This window comes from Pygocentrus nattereri, chromosome 3 (assembly GCF_015220715.1).
Source record: "Pygocentrus nattereri isolate fPygNat1 chromosome 3, fPygNat1.pri, whole genome shotgun sequence".
NCBI classification, from domain to species: domain Eukaryota; kingdom Metazoa; phylum Chordata; class Actinopteri; order Characiformes; family Serrasalmidae; genus Pygocentrus; species Pygocentrus nattereri.
Genome location: NC_051213.1, coordinates 32,000,129 through 32,021,211, shown reverse-complemented (window position 1 = coordinate 32,021,211; position 21,083 = coordinate 32,000,129). Strand labels below are relative to the sequence as shown.

The 21,083-nt window shown below is 39.9% G+C and overlaps 1 protein-coding gene across 1 annotated transcript in view; it reads right to left on the bottom strand.

Annotated features, from left to right (window-relative positions):
- Positions 1–20,882, bottom strand: part of plekho1b (pleckstrin homology domain containing, family O member 1b) — a 33,233-nt gene extending 12,351 nt beyond the window's left edge. Inside the window, exons 1-3 of the mRNA XM_017706875.2 lie at positions 20,454–20,882; positions 18,845–18,991; positions 892–1,032 (exon numbers count right to left, since the gene is read on the bottom strand). Coding sequence (XP_017562364.1) covers positions 892–1,032; positions 18,845–18,991; positions 20,454–20,480 — 315 coding nt within the window. The 5' untranslated portion in view covers positions 20,481–20,882. The remainder of the gene's footprint in view (positions 1–891; positions 1,033–18,844; positions 18,992–20,453) is intronic.
- Between the last annotated feature and the right edge of the window lie 201 nt (positions 20,883–21,083).

The following is a 21,083-nucleotide window of genomic DNA, read 5'->3' as shown; positions in this document are numbered from 1 at the left end:
GTTGATGTGAGAGGTCAGAGGAGAATGAGCAGACTGGTTCCAGATGATAGAAAGGCAACAGGAACTCAAATAACCAACCAAAATCTCTGAGGAACGTTTCCAACACATTGGTGAAAGTATGCCATGAAGAATTAAGGCAGTTCTGAAGACAAAAGCGGGCCCAACCCTGTACTAGCAATGTGTACCTAATAAAGTGGCCGATGAGTGTATATATGAAAATGAGCTTTGTTCTAATTGGCTGTCCTGTGTTGTGCCTCATTCATAAAGCTGTCCAGGCTGACATACTCCTTATAGCTTTAATGTGAATGTATCAGGCTAAACTTCTGTAGGCTTAATAGGCAGATATTTGTAAATGATTAGTTTTTCTTCACAAAAAGACTTCACAAAAACAGTGAATTACAATGGGTTGTTGCAGCTTAGATTCCATATATGCAGCATACGGACTGAGGAGTGAATGTTACATTCTGAAACTTTAACACTGTACTACATTAAACTTAATTGAAACCTTATTTTTAAAAAAGTGAGAAAAATGTAGTTTTCACATATGGGCACCTTTAAGTATTTATTTTTTGGCCTTGTTATGCATGAGTGTCAAAATTTCAGCAAAGAGTGAAGAAGTAATTTGTTAAGACGTTGCATCACTGACTTGAGAAGGATTGGTCTGGAAGGTAACGCTCTAGTCACATGAACAGGATGTGTGGTGCTGAGCACTTGTGAAAGGCGATTAGCTGAAACATTCTTACTGAAAGCTAATTATCCAGGACATGATGATGACAAGACCTTGGACTGAGGGTGTTTTAAGGTGTGTCCCAGGTTGTTTACATGGTCCATCATTCACTGCACATAAATACAGAATACAGCCAATAACTCATTCCCCTCTGTACTACTCACTGTGTTGCCTGGCTGGCGGGAGCACAGAAGAGTGAACTTGCTGTGGTTTTTCTTGGTGCGACTCTTGGCCTTGCGAAGCTCCTCAGACCTCTCGTAGTCTGTAAGGTCCACCACCTCATGGATTTTCTTCTCATCCTTCACCTGAACCAAAAACAAGACATTTAAACATTCCTGTAACTGCTGTTTGAATGATTCATGGTGCTCTACTGCATTAAACAAGAAGTTGAGGGGTAGAGATGGGCTGCTCTGTGTTTTTGGCCAAGATGACCAACAAACACAACATTTTGTCACTCAAGAACGCCGAACATACATTGCCCAACTGACAGTTAGTAGTGTTTGGGTTTTCGTGACATGGCACATTGGTGTTTGGTTTCTTGTGCTTGGTCTCACTGATCTACAGATGATGATACATTTCCACACTTTCAACTTGTTCAGACAACACTGTTGATAACATAGGCTAAAATTTGCACCCTTTCAAATTGCCATTACAGTATAAAAATGAAAACTTCCATGTTGCTGTTTTTGTCCATAACCATCTAAAATATGTTCCTGTTGGGATATTCTAATAATGTTCATTATGTTCATTTTATTCATGGTACAGCTTTGTTTTTTGTAGCATGGTCTCATCTCTGTTTGGGTTTGATGGGTCTATAAGGGGCTATTATGTGTCTACAGACCTAATTTCATGCAGCAATTAGGTCTGCGGGCCAGGGTAATTATACCATTGCATGGACAGTGGCTAATACAGCCTTGATTGCACAGCGGAGTGGCCATAATGTGAAGCACTTGGCCTTCTGTGTGGCAGCTTTGGACCCTGGCAACAGTCACAGCACACATGACACTACTGAGACACATCCAACCTGCCAAAATGTGGTCTAAGGACAAAGCTGTACCTGCAATATTTATACTGCCTGCAGTTCACTAGGGCTGTTAAGAGAGGGATGATTAGCAGTCAGCTTATACCGACAGAGATACTCATGCCAGTCAGTCAGACATGGAAAAGCAATCTGACCATTTCCAGAAGTCACCATGGTGCAACATCTTAAACAATATGAAAAACAGATATTAGGTCACTATGCTTTGTGTGCTTTGTTTTAGATTGATCATTTACATGACAGCACTACTGATTGTGTACCATGCATTTTTTTCTTTAAAAACTAATAACAGAATTTTAATTTAAGCACTTCTCTTAGGGCTGCAACCTAATAGTATGCTGAGTAGTCTAGAATTAGGATGAATTAGGATTTTTCATATTCTGTGTAGACTTTCTGCAAAGCTCTATGTTCTCACACTGAAAAATCATGAGATATCTGAACTGAATATTCCACCAGAGGGAAGTGAAAAGCCTGTGTCTTATGTTTTGGTCAGTTTTTTATGTGTTTAGGCCAAAAAAGGAAGCACATAAAGCCACCAGCCGACAGCTGCAGCCAGCTACATGCTACCCACATAACATCACCAACTGCTCTCTGACATGAGGCAGTCAACTGTACAAAGTGTAACTCTCTGTTACTTAAGAAGACAATTTTATTTAATAATTAGTCGGCAGACAGCTAACAGGCTCATCGATACCATTCAAGTTTTAGTTTGAAGTATTTACTAAATCAGGGGTCAGCAACCCAAATGTTAAGAAGAGCCACGTTGTTCTTACAACAAAAATCAAAACACCTTGGGGACCATGTCCATTTTACCATCTTGGCTGTAAATATGTCTCAGTATGTGCTGATGTCCTAGCACAGGCTAAAAATATAAACGAAAATCCAGACTTACTGTGCTCTGCTTTAAGCTTTAGCTCAGCTGTAGCTGCTTTTCTCACATTTCCAGCAGGAAACTCAAAAGTAGAATAGTTTCTTGTAAAATGTCTCTGAATGTTTGTTTTTTCACGAGGCTGAAGTCAGCTCCTCATTCACCAACTTCTTGTTTGAATTTTCCCGTTCCACCTTAAAGTTTGCCTGAAGTGCCAGAATGTAACTGCTGCACCATTTAAGGTGGAACGGGAAAATTCGAACAAGAAACTGACTTCACCATCATGACATTTTAGTGTTTGACACTAAAAAGTCTTGAACTTACTGAAAATGGTTAAAATGCTTTTCCACACTAGCTACTTCCTTGCTTCCTTGGCTGTCAGTAATTCTGTGATATTTCAGGCTAGATCTGTTGCAGAATCAGTTCAGATATCTGATCCAGCACTGTCTGCTGATATCACCCAGATACCGTTACCAGGTATCAGACGGATGCCATTTCTATTCGATGGCATGTGCAACAGACTGACACATTTCAATCATGTTTATATTCCACTCAAGACTACTACATTGAACTACCCTGATCATCTTTACACAAACAGTCATGAACACCACTCTGGACCTGAACCTGAGACGCAACAAAATAGCATTTCTGGGGGAAAATGTCAAAACCTGAACCTTTAGAGTTTTGCCCCAAACGTCATGGCCTACATTAGCGTCAGATAACCCTGCAGAAAGACCCCATTAATTGCAATCAATTTCCATTAGTGAAGTAGAGGAGGGCACACATGGCCACATCTAGGTGAGGGACAGAATTGGTCAGGCTCAGTGTTTTGGCAGACTGCAGTATTGGTGTCAAAGAGGGGACAGACTGCACAGACAATACAAGTACTGTTCCAGCAGCGCAAATTAAGTGCCAACCACATCAGCCCCCTGTCCCAGCAGGGATACAACGTGTTTACAGTTATTGCTGTTAGCAACCTATCAATGCTATTTGTATATTTGCCATTCTGTTCACTTTATGCTTAATCACACTGTGAACTTAGTGGCCTCTTAAACCTCCACTAATGCAGTAAAATCCATTCACACTGGCACAAACTCAATAAATGTCTCACTGGCAGAATGCTTGCATATCTGTCCCCCGTCCTTCATATGTGTACTAGACCAATTCATTTCATTTTTTGAATTAGTTCATAGTTATTTAGTATATAATCCACACACCTGAATAAATAGACCAAGGTAAACAGTATCTTTTATCCAGCAGCTATCCTCAGTGTCTGCTTGGGGAGTATAAGAATGAATGTGACAGTGTTTGCTTGTTTTCCTTTAGAATGTATTAAGAAACCTGTCCTCAGAAAGCCTCTTTTCAGTGCCCAGAGCCTTTCATTTGTTATTTTCAATAGCAACTGAGCAACGGTTTCTCCTTCAACTGAAGTGGATCATACACATGCTCTTTAATAAATGATCAAACAGTAAAGCCATCACAGTGAACTTTTCTAGAACAGGTCACTGTTTACTAGTGCTAATGTCATGCATTTAACTTTAAGAGGAAACAATGTGGTTTTCAGGAGGTGCAATGTGCAGTACCATAAATAGAATAGAAAATAACCTCAAAATGAAACTAAAGTATGCAGTACATCCTTTCACAGACAACTATGTAGTTGTATGCAAAAATTTGGGAGTCCCTGGTCAAATGGCATGTTTGGTTGATTTTCTAAGTGAAAATAAGTTAACACATCCTCTAACACATTTAAATATGCCACTCTTTTGCAACTTTTAGTGCCCTACTTATATTTGTTTGCACAGTTTAACATACTGGGGAAAAACATAAAATAACTTGCACAGGCCACATTTAATGGCTTTTGTTTTCCCAATATGTTAAATTCAGCAAATAAACTGTAATTGTGTATTAAAATGTGCAAAAGTGTGCTCTTATTGTAGAACAGAAGATGTGTACTTATTTTCACTTGGCCAAGTGTGCCAAAACCTTTGCAAATGACTATATATATATATAAGGGTAAAAGGACGTTTAATTACTTTGGAAATATTTATTCAGTTCACCCTCAAACACTTCTAATTGCACAGTGAGGAACTTCTTTTGAGGAACAAATGACTATTAATAAACTTCCCTTTCTGTAACAGGATACGATGAAGGGTGGATTGCTCAGAGATGCTTTGCTCAATTGCTTCATGCTTAAGGCCAGTCTGTTTGGAATCTTTTAGGCCTTGTCGTATTTTGTTTGCTTCCTCTATTAAGATTGTTTGACCTTGCAACAATATTAGATATACAGAACATCCCAGGCAGGGAAATGACATCAGTGAAGCTATGGGAGCAACCTGAAGAGGTGGGAAAAATAAACCACCTCCATGAAAGTGGTGCACGCATGAAACAATCACAGCATGTTGTTTGAGCAGAAACCTGTGAATGAGAGAGCTAAGAGGCCAACGACACACTGCTGCAGCTGCACGACAGCCTAACACAACAGATTGCCATGTGTCTGCTCAGACTCTAAGTGCATGGGCCAAAGGAGCAGGATTACTCTGGTTTGTGATGCATCAAAATAGAAACGATCCTGCACTCTTAAAAAAAAGGCACCAAAAAGGTTCTGTGCACTTCCTATGAAGACCCTTTTTGGTTCCCTAAAGAAGCTTCCATTTTTGTAAAAGTAATGTGGGAGAGTGAAAACCCTTTTTAAAGTTTTAAAAACCTCCACACAATATAATGCTTCTGATCTGTACCAAATACAGGATTCATAGAATTTTCTAACCTCTCTCTATCCCCTAGAATTAAACAGGCAGTTTTTGCAACTGTAACTTCAAAACTGAAAAAAAAAAAAAATAAATGTAAATTAGCTTTATTCCGATTACCTGTCCTGTATTGTGCCTCATTCAAAAAGCAGTCCAGGCTGAAACACTCCTAACTTCTTTGTGAATGGGTGGATATATTTAAGCAGGTCGGTTTTTGTGATGTCACAAAAACAACGGCCTGCTTTTGCAGCTTAGTTTCCACACATGAACTGTATGGACTGGGGAGTGAGCAGTGAGTGGTTCTGAAGCTTTAACCGTGTTTAAATACTATGTCAAAACTCTTATTTAAAAAAAGAAGACGACTCCATGATGCAAACCCTTTAAAGACTGTGCCTAGAACCATGTCTAAGGCGAAAATCAGTTAGGATACAGTGGTAGTGTACACAGGTTAAATACTGATGCAAAAAGAAAATGAGGCAGAGCAAACATAAAGCTCAGAAACTCCTCATACACTGTGCAGTAAAATCCTCCAGAGAGCAGCTGAGCTAACTGCAGGCAGGGTGGGTTCAAATGAACTTTGAATGAGTTAATGTTGTCTTTGTGCCATGAATGAGCAATAATAGTGTTAAAAAAGTGGTGAATCTAAAAATAAATAAATAAATGTTCTTCCTGTACCTCTTCACCTTGAATTTATATGTAACAAAAAAGAAGCCAAAATCTTATCGCAAACCTATCATGAAACAACGTCTCGGACGTCAGACAACAGTCATAACCACTTCATGTAATAACGTTCATGAGGGCGAGATTTAGAGGAATTATACACCATATATGAATGGTAATTTACAAAAAGCTGAAACCTGTCAACTATTCAAAAGTCTGTGAAGCTACTTATGTAAGCTTTGTAGATTGCAATATGAAACATTTTATCATCATCATCACTAGGTTTTCTTTAAACCCTCCTCAAATAGTGGGCCCTCCATAAAGAACATACTGGTTAGGCTGGGTATCCTGGGTGAAACCGAACGGCGCTTTCATTTTTCACACCAGTGCACTCTGAATGAGCCTGAAGGCACAGTAACCTCAGACAGTCTCTTCTCAACAGAGGTTTTATAACACTACTGTCAGACAGCGGGGCAGAACCAAGCCACGGCCTGACCTGTGAAATGAACTCATTTTATTTGATGCTCCACATGTATTAATCTAGTTGAATAACTGTCCTCCTCAACTTGCTCTTTTTTGATGCTCTTCCTCTTAGCAACATACGAATAACCCATAACTGTAGGAAACAGCTACAGAGGGAAGAGCACAGTCATTTGCCAAAAAAATAAGCATGACTTGGGCTTTTCAGGTCATCTTTAAAAAGAAATAAAGCCATCTGCTGATTACAGTGCAATGCCTTTTTACTGAGCTAATAATTATTTTAAATAGTGCTTTCAGCTTTATTTTCTTCTAAATACTTATCTTAACCTTCAGCAGCTCTCATAAACTGACATCAGACGGAGCCTAAAGAAGAACACCCACACAGAGCTGCTCATGAATGCCAGGAGTAGGAAAAGACTTTTAAAAATGTGACATGCCAAACTTTCAGTGCAGCAACATCCAAATGTCCTCGTCTGCACACTGGTACCTTCTTGTCTTGAGTCCTTTTGCTATTTGTTTTGCAATGGTTATTTAGCTCTTGATGTGACTTAAAATAACTTGCAATGGTTACTTGCAAAGTCCTTAAAGGCAAGTCTGTTCACTCAGCAGCCATCTTTACAACATCACCAGGCAGTTATTTCCAGCCATACAAGACCAGATTTACATCTCATAGAATGGAGAGAGACCAAAATACTCAAAATTGAAAGTCAAATTGCCGCTTAAGAGCATCAACTCATAGTCTGTAGCATTTGGCTCAATAATGCACAAAACAATTTTTTTCAGGTTGTTCTGGCAACTGCGTTTGCGCAGGTCTCCCAACTCACGCCCCAATGTCACCATAACTTCCTCACCTGTGGTATAACCAGCAAGCTGATTGGCTCTTTTCCTTAAGCACAGGGTTTTCTCTGGAAACAGATGCCATGTTGAGCATTACAAATTTTCCCACTCGTATTTTAACCAGTGACTGGTCTCCTCATTTCTAACATCTCTGGTCATCCCTATCTGTCAGAAGGGCTAGACTTTACATTCATTAGAAAAGCATATAGAAGTATGTTGTCATCCTGCCATATCGGTGTCATATTTTACCACCTTCTTATGAACAAATGCTATGAAAAGCAAAGTAAGCTATATGAAAGGCAGGGATGTATATTTGATTTACTTTTATATTTGAGTATTTCTAAGTGTTAGTGACTGGGCAGCTAGGGTAGTTAGCCTAGTTACAGCAAAGGCAACATCACACATTGATGATGCAAATGTTTCTATATAAAACTCATGGCTTTACTTAGAACATTCCCTTTTCTGAAGTACCCTTAAAGAACCATTCTTTTTTTAAAGTCATGGAGAAAAAAGTCACTTTGGCCAAAATTAACATGTGGCTAGAGGCTTACTCTTTCAGGCAACAGCTCTGGTGTTAAAAATACACTGCTCAAAAAAATAAAGGGAACACTTAAACAACACAATATAACTCCAAGTAAATCAAACTTCTGTGAAATCAAACTGTCCACTTAGGAAGCAACACTGACTGACAATCAATTTCACATGCTGTTGTGCAAATGGAATAGACAACAGGTGGAAATCATTGGCAATTAGCAAGACACACTCAATAAAGGAGTGGTTTTGCAGGTGGGGACCGCAGACCACTTCTCAGTACCGATGCTTTCTGGCTGATGTTTTGGTCACTTTTGAATGTTGGTGGTGCTTTCACACTTGTGGTAACATGAAACAGACTCTACAACCCACACAAGTGGTTCAGGTAGTGCAGCTCATCCAGGATGGCACATCAGTGCGAGCTGTGGCAAGAAGGTTTGCTGTGTCTGTCAGCGTGGTGTCCAGAGGCTGGAGGCGCTACCAGGAGACAGGCCAGTACACCAGGAGACGTGGAGGAGGCCGTAGGACGGCAACAACCCAGCAGCAGGACCGCTACCTCCGCCTTTGTGCAAGGAGGAACAGGAGGAGCACTGCCAGAGCCCTGCAAAATGGCCTCCAGCAGGCCACAAATGTGCATGTGTCTGCACAAACGGTTAGAAACCGACTCCATGAGGATGGTATGAGGGCCTGACGTCCACAGATGGGGGTTGTGCTCACAGCCCAACACCGTGCAGGACGCTTGGCATTTGCCAGAGAACACCAGGATTGGCAAATTTGCCACTGGCGCCCTGTGCTCTTCACAGATGAAAGCAGGTTCACACTGAGCACATGTGACAGACGTGACAGAGTCTGGAGACACCGTGGAGAGCGATCTGCTGCCTGCAACATCCTTCAGCATGACCGGTTTGGCAGTGGGTCAGAAATGGTGTGGGGTGGCATTTCTTTGGAGGGCCGCACAGCCCTCCATGTGCTCGCCAGAGGTAGCCAGAGGTAGCCTGACTGCCATTAGGTACCGAGATGAGATCCTCAGACCCCTTGTGAGACCATATGCTCGTGTGGTTGGCCCTGGGTTCCTCCTAATGCAGGACAATGCTAGACCTCATGTGGCTGGAGTGTGTCAGCAGTTCCTGCAAGATGAAGGCACTGAAGCTATGGACTGGCCCACCCGTTCCCCAGACCTGAATCTGATTGAGCACATCTGGGACATCATGTCTCGCTTCATCCACCAACGCCATGTTGCACCACAGACTGTCCAGGAGTTGGTGGATGTGGATCCCTCAGGAGACCATCCGCCACCTCATCAGGAGCATGCCCAGGCATTGTAGGGAGGTCATACAGGCACGTGGAGGCCACACACAATACTGAGCCTCATTTTGACTTGTTTTAAGGACATCACATCAAAGTTGGATCAGCCTGTAGTGAGTTTTTCCACTTTAATTTTGTGTGTGAGTCCAAATCCAGGCCTCCATTGGTTAATAAATTTGATTTCCATTGATGATTTTTGTGTAATTTTGTTGTCAGCACATTCAACTTTGTACAGAACAAAGTATTCAATGAGAATATTTCATTCATTCAGATCTAGGATGTTTTATTTGAGTGTTCCCTTTATTTTTTTGAGCAGTATATATAAATAAATTAAATATCGGACGCTATCTGTGGTTTTTGTATTAGATGTGTAGCGGAGGCTTCCTCCTCAGATGTGAGCTAAAGTATGGCTACCTGGTGCAACACTGGATGCTGGAGGACAAGGTACACAATTTTTTTTCCCCAATATCAGCAGGAGCAGTCAGCCTAATTAGAAATACAGCCACATTCTCAGCTACATCTTTAAGTTAAGTGATACTTTTTTAATCCCACAAATGGGGAAATTCCTCCTCCGCATTTAACCCATCTGTGAAGTGAAACACCACATACACACTACTGTATACACACACACTAGGGGGCAGTGAACACACTTGCCCGGAGCGGTGGGCAGCCCTATCCACGGCGCCCAGGGAGCAATTGGGGGTTAGGCACATAGAGTGGCAAAGTGTAACATATTTACACTCAAATACAGGCAAAACATAGTCTTGTAAAAAATCAATACTGTGTTTCATTGAATTTGTTTGTCTTAATATTGTCTCTATTCCCTGTGATACAACAAGTATCCCAATAGTGATTTCAGTAGTTGAACTCAAATGGTTAACCATAGTGAAAGACTCTAAAAGCTCAATACAATCTTAATTGGATGATGCATAAGAGATAAATAACCCCTAAACTGTTTTTCATATTTGGTTTTATCTCACTGTTGATATAATCTGTTTACCCATATTAGGTATATTTAAACCTGAAGCACTACAGAATTTATTTCTGATATTTCCACTGAATTGCCTTTGTCTGTCCACACCAATTCTCTGGAGGTTTGATCATGGGTAGCTTCTAGGAAATCAGCAAAAGATGGCAGGAACACACATCATGAAAGCTTGCACATCTTTGTCTCCAACTAATGACGCACATTTCACACTGCAGAATGATGAAATGGCTAACAGGGCATAAACTGAGAAACCTCTTTACTACATGTTTTTGGTCATGCGTGTGGTAATCAAACACTAGGAGAGGTCATTGTGCCACACTGAAGAACTGGAGATGCGGACATTTTCATGTGACTACACCCTCATGCATGTATTGAAAAAGCAGAACAAAGCACAGGGGAACATTTCAACATACAGAAATATCACCACGCTGCCTTATTTGGAATAGTAACATGGTGTACAGACACTGCATCCTGTGGGTTTTCTGTTTCTTTTATCAGGTTCTCATCTGAACTGCTTGGAGTAAAACCATCTGCCTTTTATCACAAATAATGGCTGTGTATAAAAGTGAAAAGTAAATGCTTTCAAATGCTTGAGCACCAATGATACAAAGCCTTACTACTGCTTTATCTTACATGATAACTTCAGAATGTGCAATATTACAGTAGAGTTTACATTCTTCCATCATATCCTAAGGTTTATGGCTACCAGCTTGAACCTACATGCTTTATAAATACCCGATTACAACAATTTTAGTGCTGTTATTTAAATATACTGGAGCTAACAAAATCTACAGTGAAGTTGGTCTGAACTGGCAAGCAGGCTGCATTTAACAATGAAACATCCAGTTTATGGTAAAATGCTGAGTGGTTATGTAATCTCAGGTCAGATGGTCTTATGTGGTTTCTATATGACACTATATGATATTCTGGCACTCTTATGTATAAAAATGAACAAAAGTACAAACAAATTCAAGCTTCAAGTGGTAGCCACTGTTTTTAGTTGTTTTTAGTTTTACATGACAGTCTGATTTTTGTAGGTGATGCCAAATGGCGGCTTTAAGTTTCTATTATTTGTTAGCCTCATTAGGCTCACAGAAGCAAACTTCAGATTTCAAAAATTGTCTTGGTTGATGGACTGCATGCTTTCTTTTCAGGCCGACCTTTTGAAGACCTTTTGAAGGTTGTGTGTATGTAGTGTTATAAATGTAGGGCTGAAATAGTAAATACAGAGAATACATTCTCTATACATTTAATTACACAAAGCGCACCTGTGTGTTCAGGAAGTCATTTCATTTATAGTCACTGGTTTTCACGGATTTAGTTCTCTTTTTCACTGTGACCAGCTTCTGACAGCAGTTACTAGTTTCACAGATCTACATCTCCTTTGTTGCTCTTTGTCATCGGTTGTCGCTGGTTAATCTGAACACTTCTGTCTAATGTCAGGCTCAGTTCTTTTATTTACTTAGCATTTACTATTACATGTTCACTGTCAAAGCTTTATTCTTTGTTTAGATTGCTCTTGTTGTGTTATTGTGTGGCTCTCTGGTGTCATCTAGAGAAGGGTGATTCCCTTTTTGAAGTTTTGGTTCCTCTGAAGGTTTCTTCCTCTTGCTCTTGGGGCATTTTTCCCTTGCCACTGTTGTTCTTGGCTTGCTCATTTGGAGCTTGGACCTGGATTTTCTGTAAAGCTGCTTTGTGATAAAGTCCATTGTAAAAAAGCCACTATACAAGTAAATACTGAACTGAACTGACTTGAATTTCAGAATAATGAATGTGCGACTGAATGTTTCACAATTCACACTGGGACAGTCAATTATTCACATCTGTTTTTGTAGAAATGTGTAGGAATGATGTTAATAATTCCTTAAGACACCACTAAGTATTGTTTGGACTGTCAAGTCTATAAGAAAGTCCAAATATACCTGCTATTGATTATTTGGATTGGAAGAATTCTATAGGAAGTCTATTGCTAGATTTCTGCAAACACCCTGAAGAAGCCATGAAGCTGGGGGTCCTTCCCCAACAACCATTTCACTCAGTATTATTATTATATCATCTCTGCTATGGACAATAACACTTTATCACTAAGGCACTTTAAAGAAAAATAACACTGAGTCACTTAAGTCACTTTAAAATGTATATTTCTCTATTTTGTGTATATTTCTCTATATTTTGTGTCTATTTAATATATTTCAATTGGATTATTTTACTTTTACTTATTTACTTTCTGTAGAGTGATTATCTGAGCCTCACCACAAGCATTTCAATGCATAAATGTCCTGACGTTGCGTAAATGACAAATAATCTTGAAACTTCAGCTTGAACACCCACAATCGATGATAAAACAGTAACGATGCAAAAAAAAAAAAAACAACCCTCATTCACATTTTTTAAGACCACATTTTAAAAAAGCCACTACAAACTTAGATTTCGTCCTTTTTGTTCTTTGAGGAAGACGATCTTCTGAGATTAAAGGGTACTGTGACTAAGATGTTAGATGACTAGAGCGGAAGCATTATAATAGAATTAGCTAGATGCTTCGGATTTGGCACATGCCAGCTTTTCTCTGCCACACACTGCTATATCGCGCTGCTGAATCAATGATCGGACCTGCACTGGACCACAAATCTGAATTTAGCACATATTTGCATTTGAAAATAGATTGAGGATTTTGCTTTGACCAAAAAATGAGTGCATATTACATAAAAACAAATGCTAAGAAGCAAATGTTAGCCTGCCAATTACATCCTAATGTCAGTATCTCATCCAAGCTGGGCAGCACATTGAACTTTCCTGTTTTATGGTAAGAGAAACACTGGCGTGAATTTGGGGAACAGGGTAAAACTGTGTCAATCTGATTTCTAAATTAAGTATTATAAAAAAAAGCACAGAGACAAAGATGAGTCAGACAAAGAGCAGAGAGAGTAAAGAGAGTGAAATTAAGCTCTCCCACACGTCTGTCCCACTCCCCACAGCTGTCCCGCTATGAGGACACCCATCAGCGTGGGAAATCTGATCCCATGCACAGATGAGGAGAGACTCCAGCGCTGAGATCCCGTTAGGGCCCACACCCCTTTGAGCGCAAGAGAGGACACTGGTTCAGTTTACAGTGACTCACTGACTCTCTACCACTTATTTGACACGATTCTCATCGTCAAATGTTTTGTTAGTGAAACAGAATCATTTGTGAAATCCGGTGCCGTTCCTGAGCCCAAACAAAAAAGTCAATGAAAATCAATTAAATCCTGCCAGATGTCTCAGTGTTTAAAGAAAAAGGGTATTTTATTAACTGTGCCAGCTGGCAGGGATCTTTAGAGGTCTTCGTGAAAACGTTGGCAATCCTCTTGTTTGCCCTTCGTCTAATAAACGATTACACCAAAACAACAGCGCTGGTTCATCAAGGGTGTCTGTCTAGACAGCTGCACGAAACATCTAGTCAATGATGAAACCTCAGTCTGTTAAGCACTAGCTAAAAGGGTCAATCCTCCCTGTAGCCACGAGCCATATGCTGGCTCGGCATTGTTTGATCTGATGCTGAGCACAGCAAACAGCTTTCTGCATGAGCATGACTCAAACCCGTTCCATCTTACCCTCACTTAGCCCACTCAGTCTTCGCTGCAAAACAGCCAAATGAATAACAGGCCATTTATATTCCTCATGCTTATAGGAACCAGTTAACCCTTTAAGATAAACCCTAGCTTTATTATTTTAGTATTAATCTTAAGACATACTATAAGGGTGCTATTGTGTGATACATATAAATGAATATATAATATATAAATGAATATGTAGGCTATGTAGCATAGCAAGTAATTCAACCAGGAAAAAAAGAGACACTATAAAACACAACAGCACTGCACACATCTTGAAGGGAGGAACAGTTGTTTACATGATATTTTCTTCCACAGCTTTATACACTGGTGGCCTGTCACGTTACATCCTGATCCACATAGTGTGTCCATGATTGGATCAAAGTGTTAATCTTGCTGAAAGGCACTCTTAGATCTCTCAGTAAGCCTTAGCTTGGCACAACGTTAAGAATGTTCCTGTTGAGGAAAAGCCAGATAGACTGGAGCTGGTTCTCTGCATCTCATCAGCTGCTATGATGCATCGCCCATTTCATACATGAACTATTTACAGGCAGCTAACACACCACATGAATGATGGTTTATCAAATATGATACGTCCACTGGCTCCTTGAACCCTAGGCTTATTATTCAGTGGTTAATATAAATGAATTGTCGGTTGATATGTATGTTATGTAATTATGAGATATGGATGGTATTTCAGTTATTTGTAAGGCATTATTGGAAAAGTGGATTTGGAATATTTATAGAAATATGAGGCAAAAGAACTGAGTGTTCATTTTAGGGGCCATTGACCATGTTTGTTTTAAGGTAGGGGTGGGCAATTTGGCAAAAATATCACAACACAATATTCCGACACATATACTAACAGCATATTTAAAAAGTGCCATCAAAAAATCTGGGCACGTGACTTTCACCGAACATTTTAAACACTGCACTGGACTATATCGAGTTAAATAGGACTAATTATGTTCTCTTTTTAATTAAGCATGCGCTAGGTCAGAGTTCTTTAAGCGCTGATGGTCTCCATTATATGCTTTAAGAAACATCAGCAAACAACGTCATCCTGTCCGCTTCCATTTTAATGCTCTGTCCAGACCCTGCATTTTACAAGAGCACATTGGAACAGATGAATGAATTTCGGTTTTAAATGCTTCTAGTTGCACAAATAACTGTTGCTTATTCGATATACGAATGAATGTTTGGATGTGCACTCCCGGGTTTTACCATTTGCTTCTGTGTTTGTTGTAAGTCCATAAGTCTTGAGAGTCAGTAGAGACTCAATATCACTCAGTAAAAAAAGCTCAATCATTATGGATACTTAAAAAGTAGTCAGTAAGAGCAACAGCATAAGCAACTGTCACAATATGTATTCCAAAGAAATCCCCAAAAGATGCTGTAATGACAATAAAATAAAGAATTACTTCAAAGTAGGGATGTAAATGAACAACAGATTAACTGTTAACCAACAAATATTCAACTAAGGCTATCAGTTAAAAATGTTAATTCAACTGAAGTTCATTTCTAACGATCGTTTCTAACTGAGCAGGTGGGTTTATCATTCATGTTAAAGAACGTTTTTGAATCGGATGTATGAGGATGCGATAGGTTCCGTTAGATAGGCCTACTGAAAAACGAAGCATGTGCTAAAAAAGATCAGGAAACATAAGCAGACAGCTACAGACAGACAACTATTTTGAGAGAAAGTGTGATGAACGGCAGTGTGAGGAAATCAAACATGCAAGCACAAAAATGATCGTGGTGGACGCCGACGGCTTAAGAAAGCTATTATAGTACAGTGAGCCAAAGCTAGCTCCCATCATAGCATTTATGTTCATTCAAACTTGGGCCAGTAAGGACTGATAAATAAAACTTTAGAAAATCGGAATGTGAGACTTTCAGTAAGTCATCGTTACGTATTTCAGCCATTCAGTATCTTTGTAACATTTAATAACAGACATATTACACAGTGCCGTTATTAGAATGAAAAAGCTGTTTATTTGGCACACTAACACTGATGTTAGAATAAATAAAAATAACATTAATAAAATACATTCATTTACCCATTACCAAGCCTCTCCTCGTGGCAGCCCAGTATTATGTGTAGCTATCATCTAACCTGATTTGACTAATCAATGATTCCTAATTAATGCTTCACAGGGGTTAAATCAAGCATGCTGATGATGTTATTTGTAAAATCCATGTAATTGCTAGGAGCGTGAAATCTTTAACCAAACTTTGTTCTTTAAACCAGCTCACAAAATCTAAAAAGACTACTTTTTCAAACTAAGAAATTCTTGTTACTTTTTACTATAGATTATTAGCATCTATTCTAAAGGTTTTTACTAGCAAAAACATATTTAATGCCAAGATAAATGCTTTGAAATAATGTGCTTAGATGCCTTAGACTGCGTTTACACCTGGTCACTTTATATGACTAGTATAAGGACTGGATCCTGATGAGATTTTAGCCACGTGCATTAATACTTGGTGGTCAACTGCCTTTTTGTCTGCAGTTTGTTTTGCATAATAGTGTCTGTTCATCATTGCTATTGAGCATTTCATTTCATCCAGTCCTCAACCTTGTGCATCCTCCATGATTATCTTCCTTGCAGACATGGGCCCGCACCCAGTGACATTCTGCATGGGGAGGGGTTTCGGTTGTACTAGGAGAGGTCTTGGATGTACCAGGAGGGGTATTGTGTCTTGAAAAGATGGCTGTGTTTACACTGTTAAAACGTGGACTTAATTCGCCTCAGACCACCTCCTGAAGTGCTTTGAGCCATCAGATTTGTATCTGTTTTGCATCTGTGTGTTTGCATTTGTGTTTACACTTGCATTTTTATGTGGCTTGGCCTTATCCAGATATTATCCTAATACTCAAGATGCATGAAGTGCCCGGATGCAAACGGGGTCCTAGACTTTTGCGCAGTACTGCAGTTGTCAGCCCCTCAGTTTATACCAAACCAGACTGTTTAATACAGTTTTGGGCCTTTCACATACACATTTATGCCTGGCCCCACCACTACATTCCACAGCCTATACAAGGAGGACTCATATCTCATTAAAGCAGAATTCAGTTGATGATAACTGTCTGTAAGTATTTGACAGTCACTTTGAATGTGACTTAACCAATCAGATTTCAGAACCAGAACTATTCATTGAACAACTGATATTCTGATGGGTCGCGTCCTTGATCTTAGACTTGCTGCTTAACAATTAATCATTAAACTAGTAATCAGTAATGTCTCAGTAAAAAAAACTTGCCAAAATTTGCATCCCTATGAAAAATAAAAGATGATATTGTGCACAATCTTCATTTATCTTCAATTCAAAGCTAAAACATTTCAAAGATAATACTATTTCACTGCTTTTGGAGAGCAAGGCAGACTGAGGTATACCACAATCCTTCACAATCAGGTGGTGCAATTTCTTTTTGAAACACACAGATTGCACATCTTACTGCAAGTTAACTGGTTATGACTGCTGGAACAAACAGACTTGTAATGTAGGTGGCTGGCTCTGCTCAGCTCAGTACATTTTCGCACAGAGTGTGTTGTCACTCCCATCAGGGGACAGAGACAGAGGGGGACAGTTGCTCGCTTGCAGAGCAACAGGTGTAGTAGAAAAATGCACAAACTAGGACAACAACACAAGCATGCAGCACTGCTAAGAAACAGTTGCTGTTACCTATAACTGCAACATTACTGTATTATTACTAATAAGTCATTACAATTCATTACATAACAGGGTTTACATAGTACTTCACACTACTTAAAAAGCAAGGGAAATTTGGTCTTCCATGATATGGGCCACTTAATAGACTGCTATCTATATAAATGGACAAAAAGTGCACACTAAATTCAGGCTTCAAGGTGCTATTGCAAAATATCAACAAGGTAAAAAAGCAGCTTGTACAGAAAGGATCACAAAAACAATCAATCTGGTAACAGTGCTGCACCATGCCAGTGCCAACTCCTAAAACAGTTCCCTGACCAGCTGTAAAGCAGATGACCATTGATCTCAGTGACCTGTCAGTGTGTGTGCAGGAGGAGCATCAGGCATTGCAGACAAACAACACACCAATTACTGTTTAAACATCCTTAAAGCCAAACTGAACTATTGTGAATTTGGTTCTATCAGGTTTACTTCATGTAAACATAGCAATTCCTTGTAGATGCTTCAAGAACTCAAGAGACATTTTCTGACAGTTTAAAGTTCCTGATTTGTTGTTCACAGACAATGATATCGTAAATATAGCAGTCAGAGTTCCACTTCTAATCTGAATTACAAATGAATCAGAGATCTACTTCTCATCTACTGGATTAAATACTTCCTCATATTTGGAGCGAAATGAGTGTCATGTTCTCTGTTTTATTATTCTAAAAGCCTAGGGTGAACATTTACATGAACCAGCATAGTTTAGCAACAAGAAAGCTTTCACTCATCATCAATCAGCTTGACAAAAGCACCTGATTTGTCAGACAATAAAGTAGATTTATTTACAATGTAAATGATCTCTATGCATATTGCTCCTTTTCACATCTTTAACTATTTACATGTTGCTCAGTGAGTGCCCTCCACACTATAAACCTGAAATTCTGTATAAATTCTTTTAGCTCACCGTTTGTCTGCATTATGTAGCGTAATAGTCAGCCACTTAGAAAGCATTAAAAACAATGGGGCTAATTCACCAATATATTTCCAAGTTCTTTTTCTTAAATGTGTTCTACTCTGTGTCAGATTCATGGCGTGATTTTAGAAGATTTCAAAAAGAGAAAACCTTGGAGAATGTCAGAATCTTAGAAGTACTAAGAAGTAGTTTCTTCTTAAGAACGGTTGGTGAATAAGGCCCAATTTTTTTTTTTTTTTATTTAGACTCAAACCAGCCCCTGTTAGATGCAGCGAATATTATACATATGTAAGGTTTATAGTTCATGTATTAAAGAAGTGTATGAATTAAAAAAACAAGTTTAATGTTGGACATATGACGGGTCACTGAACAGCATATTAATATCACAAAAAACATGTAAATACTTTTGCAAGTAAGTGCTTCACACCACCAAATGTAAACTAACCTCTTTTTCGGAGATGTAGAGCTTCTCTCCTTTTAGCACGACGAATCTGTTTTTCCATATTTCCCTGAAGAGGCCTTTGCCACAGTACTTACGGATCCAGCCGATTTTGTCTGGTTGAGCGGGGTGCTGGCTGGTGTCCTGCAAGCCCTGAGTGTTAAAAGGAACCAAAAAGAGGACACAGCAGTGAAAAATAGGCTTCCGATTGTTTGAGTGGCTCACTAAGGTACAAAAAGGTATTTCACCAAATCTCGATAGGCTAGGTGGAGACGCCAAGACCTCTCCTTTGTCATGTAGATTCTTTGTCCTCCACACAAGACTTTAGATCAAGTGAGAGCATGTAGAAGCTGCCTCTTGTGAGAACAGAATAGGGCTCTAGCTCTACAACTTGCCAAGAATATTTGTTGCAGGCTGTGAACTGGGCCTACGCATAGAAGCGTTGATCAAGCAGTAGAAGAGAAGGCAAAGGAAATGACAATGGAGAACGGTCAGTTCGGCAACAAGCCATTTGTTTAAATGCGGTGATGAAGTCTGGCAGCCCATGCCACAGCCTAATGAACACTATAATATCACAGGATAGAGCTCAACACAGGGCTGCGTGACATACTGTCTGTATAAGTACACAGTGATACTGACACACTTTAATTGCCTTTTAGCATTAACAATATTTTTTGTGAGCATTAAATCCAGGATAAAATTCCCATAGCGGTTTCCTTCAGCCAAACTATTTGTTTTTCCATGACTTCACAGTTGACTATAATGTATGTCACTTTGTGAGCTGAGAACAGCTTAAAATTCATAAAAAACTGAATAAGTAGCTAGTTTTCTTTCTGGAAAATATTGTTTCACAAGACTTTATAACATTTCCACAATACACGCTATGATGTTTAGTTTTTCTGCGATTTAATAAGTTGGAATAGACAAAATAGAACCTATAGTGGCACATATAGTAATAATAATAATAATAATAATAATGACATATAACTATGATTATTGGTAAATCTGTACTAAATCCAGTTCAACAACAGTTTAAGCTCACTTTGTGATGAAACATGTAGTTAGTCAGCACTGATGATGTTCACGATATGCTCAGAAAAGCATACTGTGACTTAATTTATCACGAGAACGATATAATATGGTCATATTGCCCAGCCCTATTTATTCCCAAGCCACTTACTTTATAAGACGTTCTTTCAGTGCAGCAGTGCTGATCAGCCATGGTCCAATCACCGTTTTAACACTAACTCAAAAATCATCTGAAACCGCGATACCGAGATTTATTTGGAAAATATCGTGATACTGAATTTGAAATCAATCCAATTCGCCCAGCGTACATCAGCATGCGTGCTAAACGGCGACGTTTCAGACGAGAGTGTTAAACACAAAGACGCACGCGAAGCTGAAGTTCGTCTCCCAATTTTCAGTTCCACCTTAAATGGTGCAGCCCTTCCATCCTGCTCTACAGACACGAGGGAGCAAGGCGAACTGCTGCGCCGTTTAAGGTGGAACGGAACATTCCTATAAGAACCCAACTTCAGCCTCGTAGGACACACGTTAGTTAAAGCCACAGCGCAGATGCAGAAAGCAGCCCAGCCGGGAGCCGCAGCGTTACCCGCTTTGTTGAATTGTTCTTCTTCATCGTGGGGTCTCTCGCCGAGCTCCCTCGGAGTGGTCCCGCGTCCTCGGCCGAATCCGTATCTGCTTTTCTTCAAACAAGTCCAGCCTCTGGAAGAAAGAGGAGACGAGGCGAAAACTACCGTGCGGTGTCGTGTCTCTCACACCGCCGCCTCTCTCCCTCTTTCCCTCCCTCTCTCCCGCTCTCTCTCTCTTTCTCTCTCTCTCTCTCTCGCCTGTCTTCTTCCACTCTCTGCCCTCCCGCTCCGCAATGTTCAGCATGCAGCGCGAAGCTTATCAGCTCCCATTTACACGGAACGAGAACAATAGAAAACTGGCTTTCAGTAGCGCAGATTATAAGAGAGCTGCCATCTCCGCTTCCACCTTTCCTCCACCCGTTAGAAGTGCCTCCAGACTTGTATGGGTTGGAGGAACTTGCAGCTGTGGACCCTCCACAGCGCCCCCTATGGGCTGCATTAAGGGGAGGTACACGCAAACTGAACACAAAGACACAAAGAACTGAGCCGTTTCAGATGCTCAGGCGGTCCATCAGCATGTCCAAAAGTTTGTAGACACCTGCTCCTACATTTCTTATGAAACCAAGAGCATACTGAGTCTATCCTTCGCT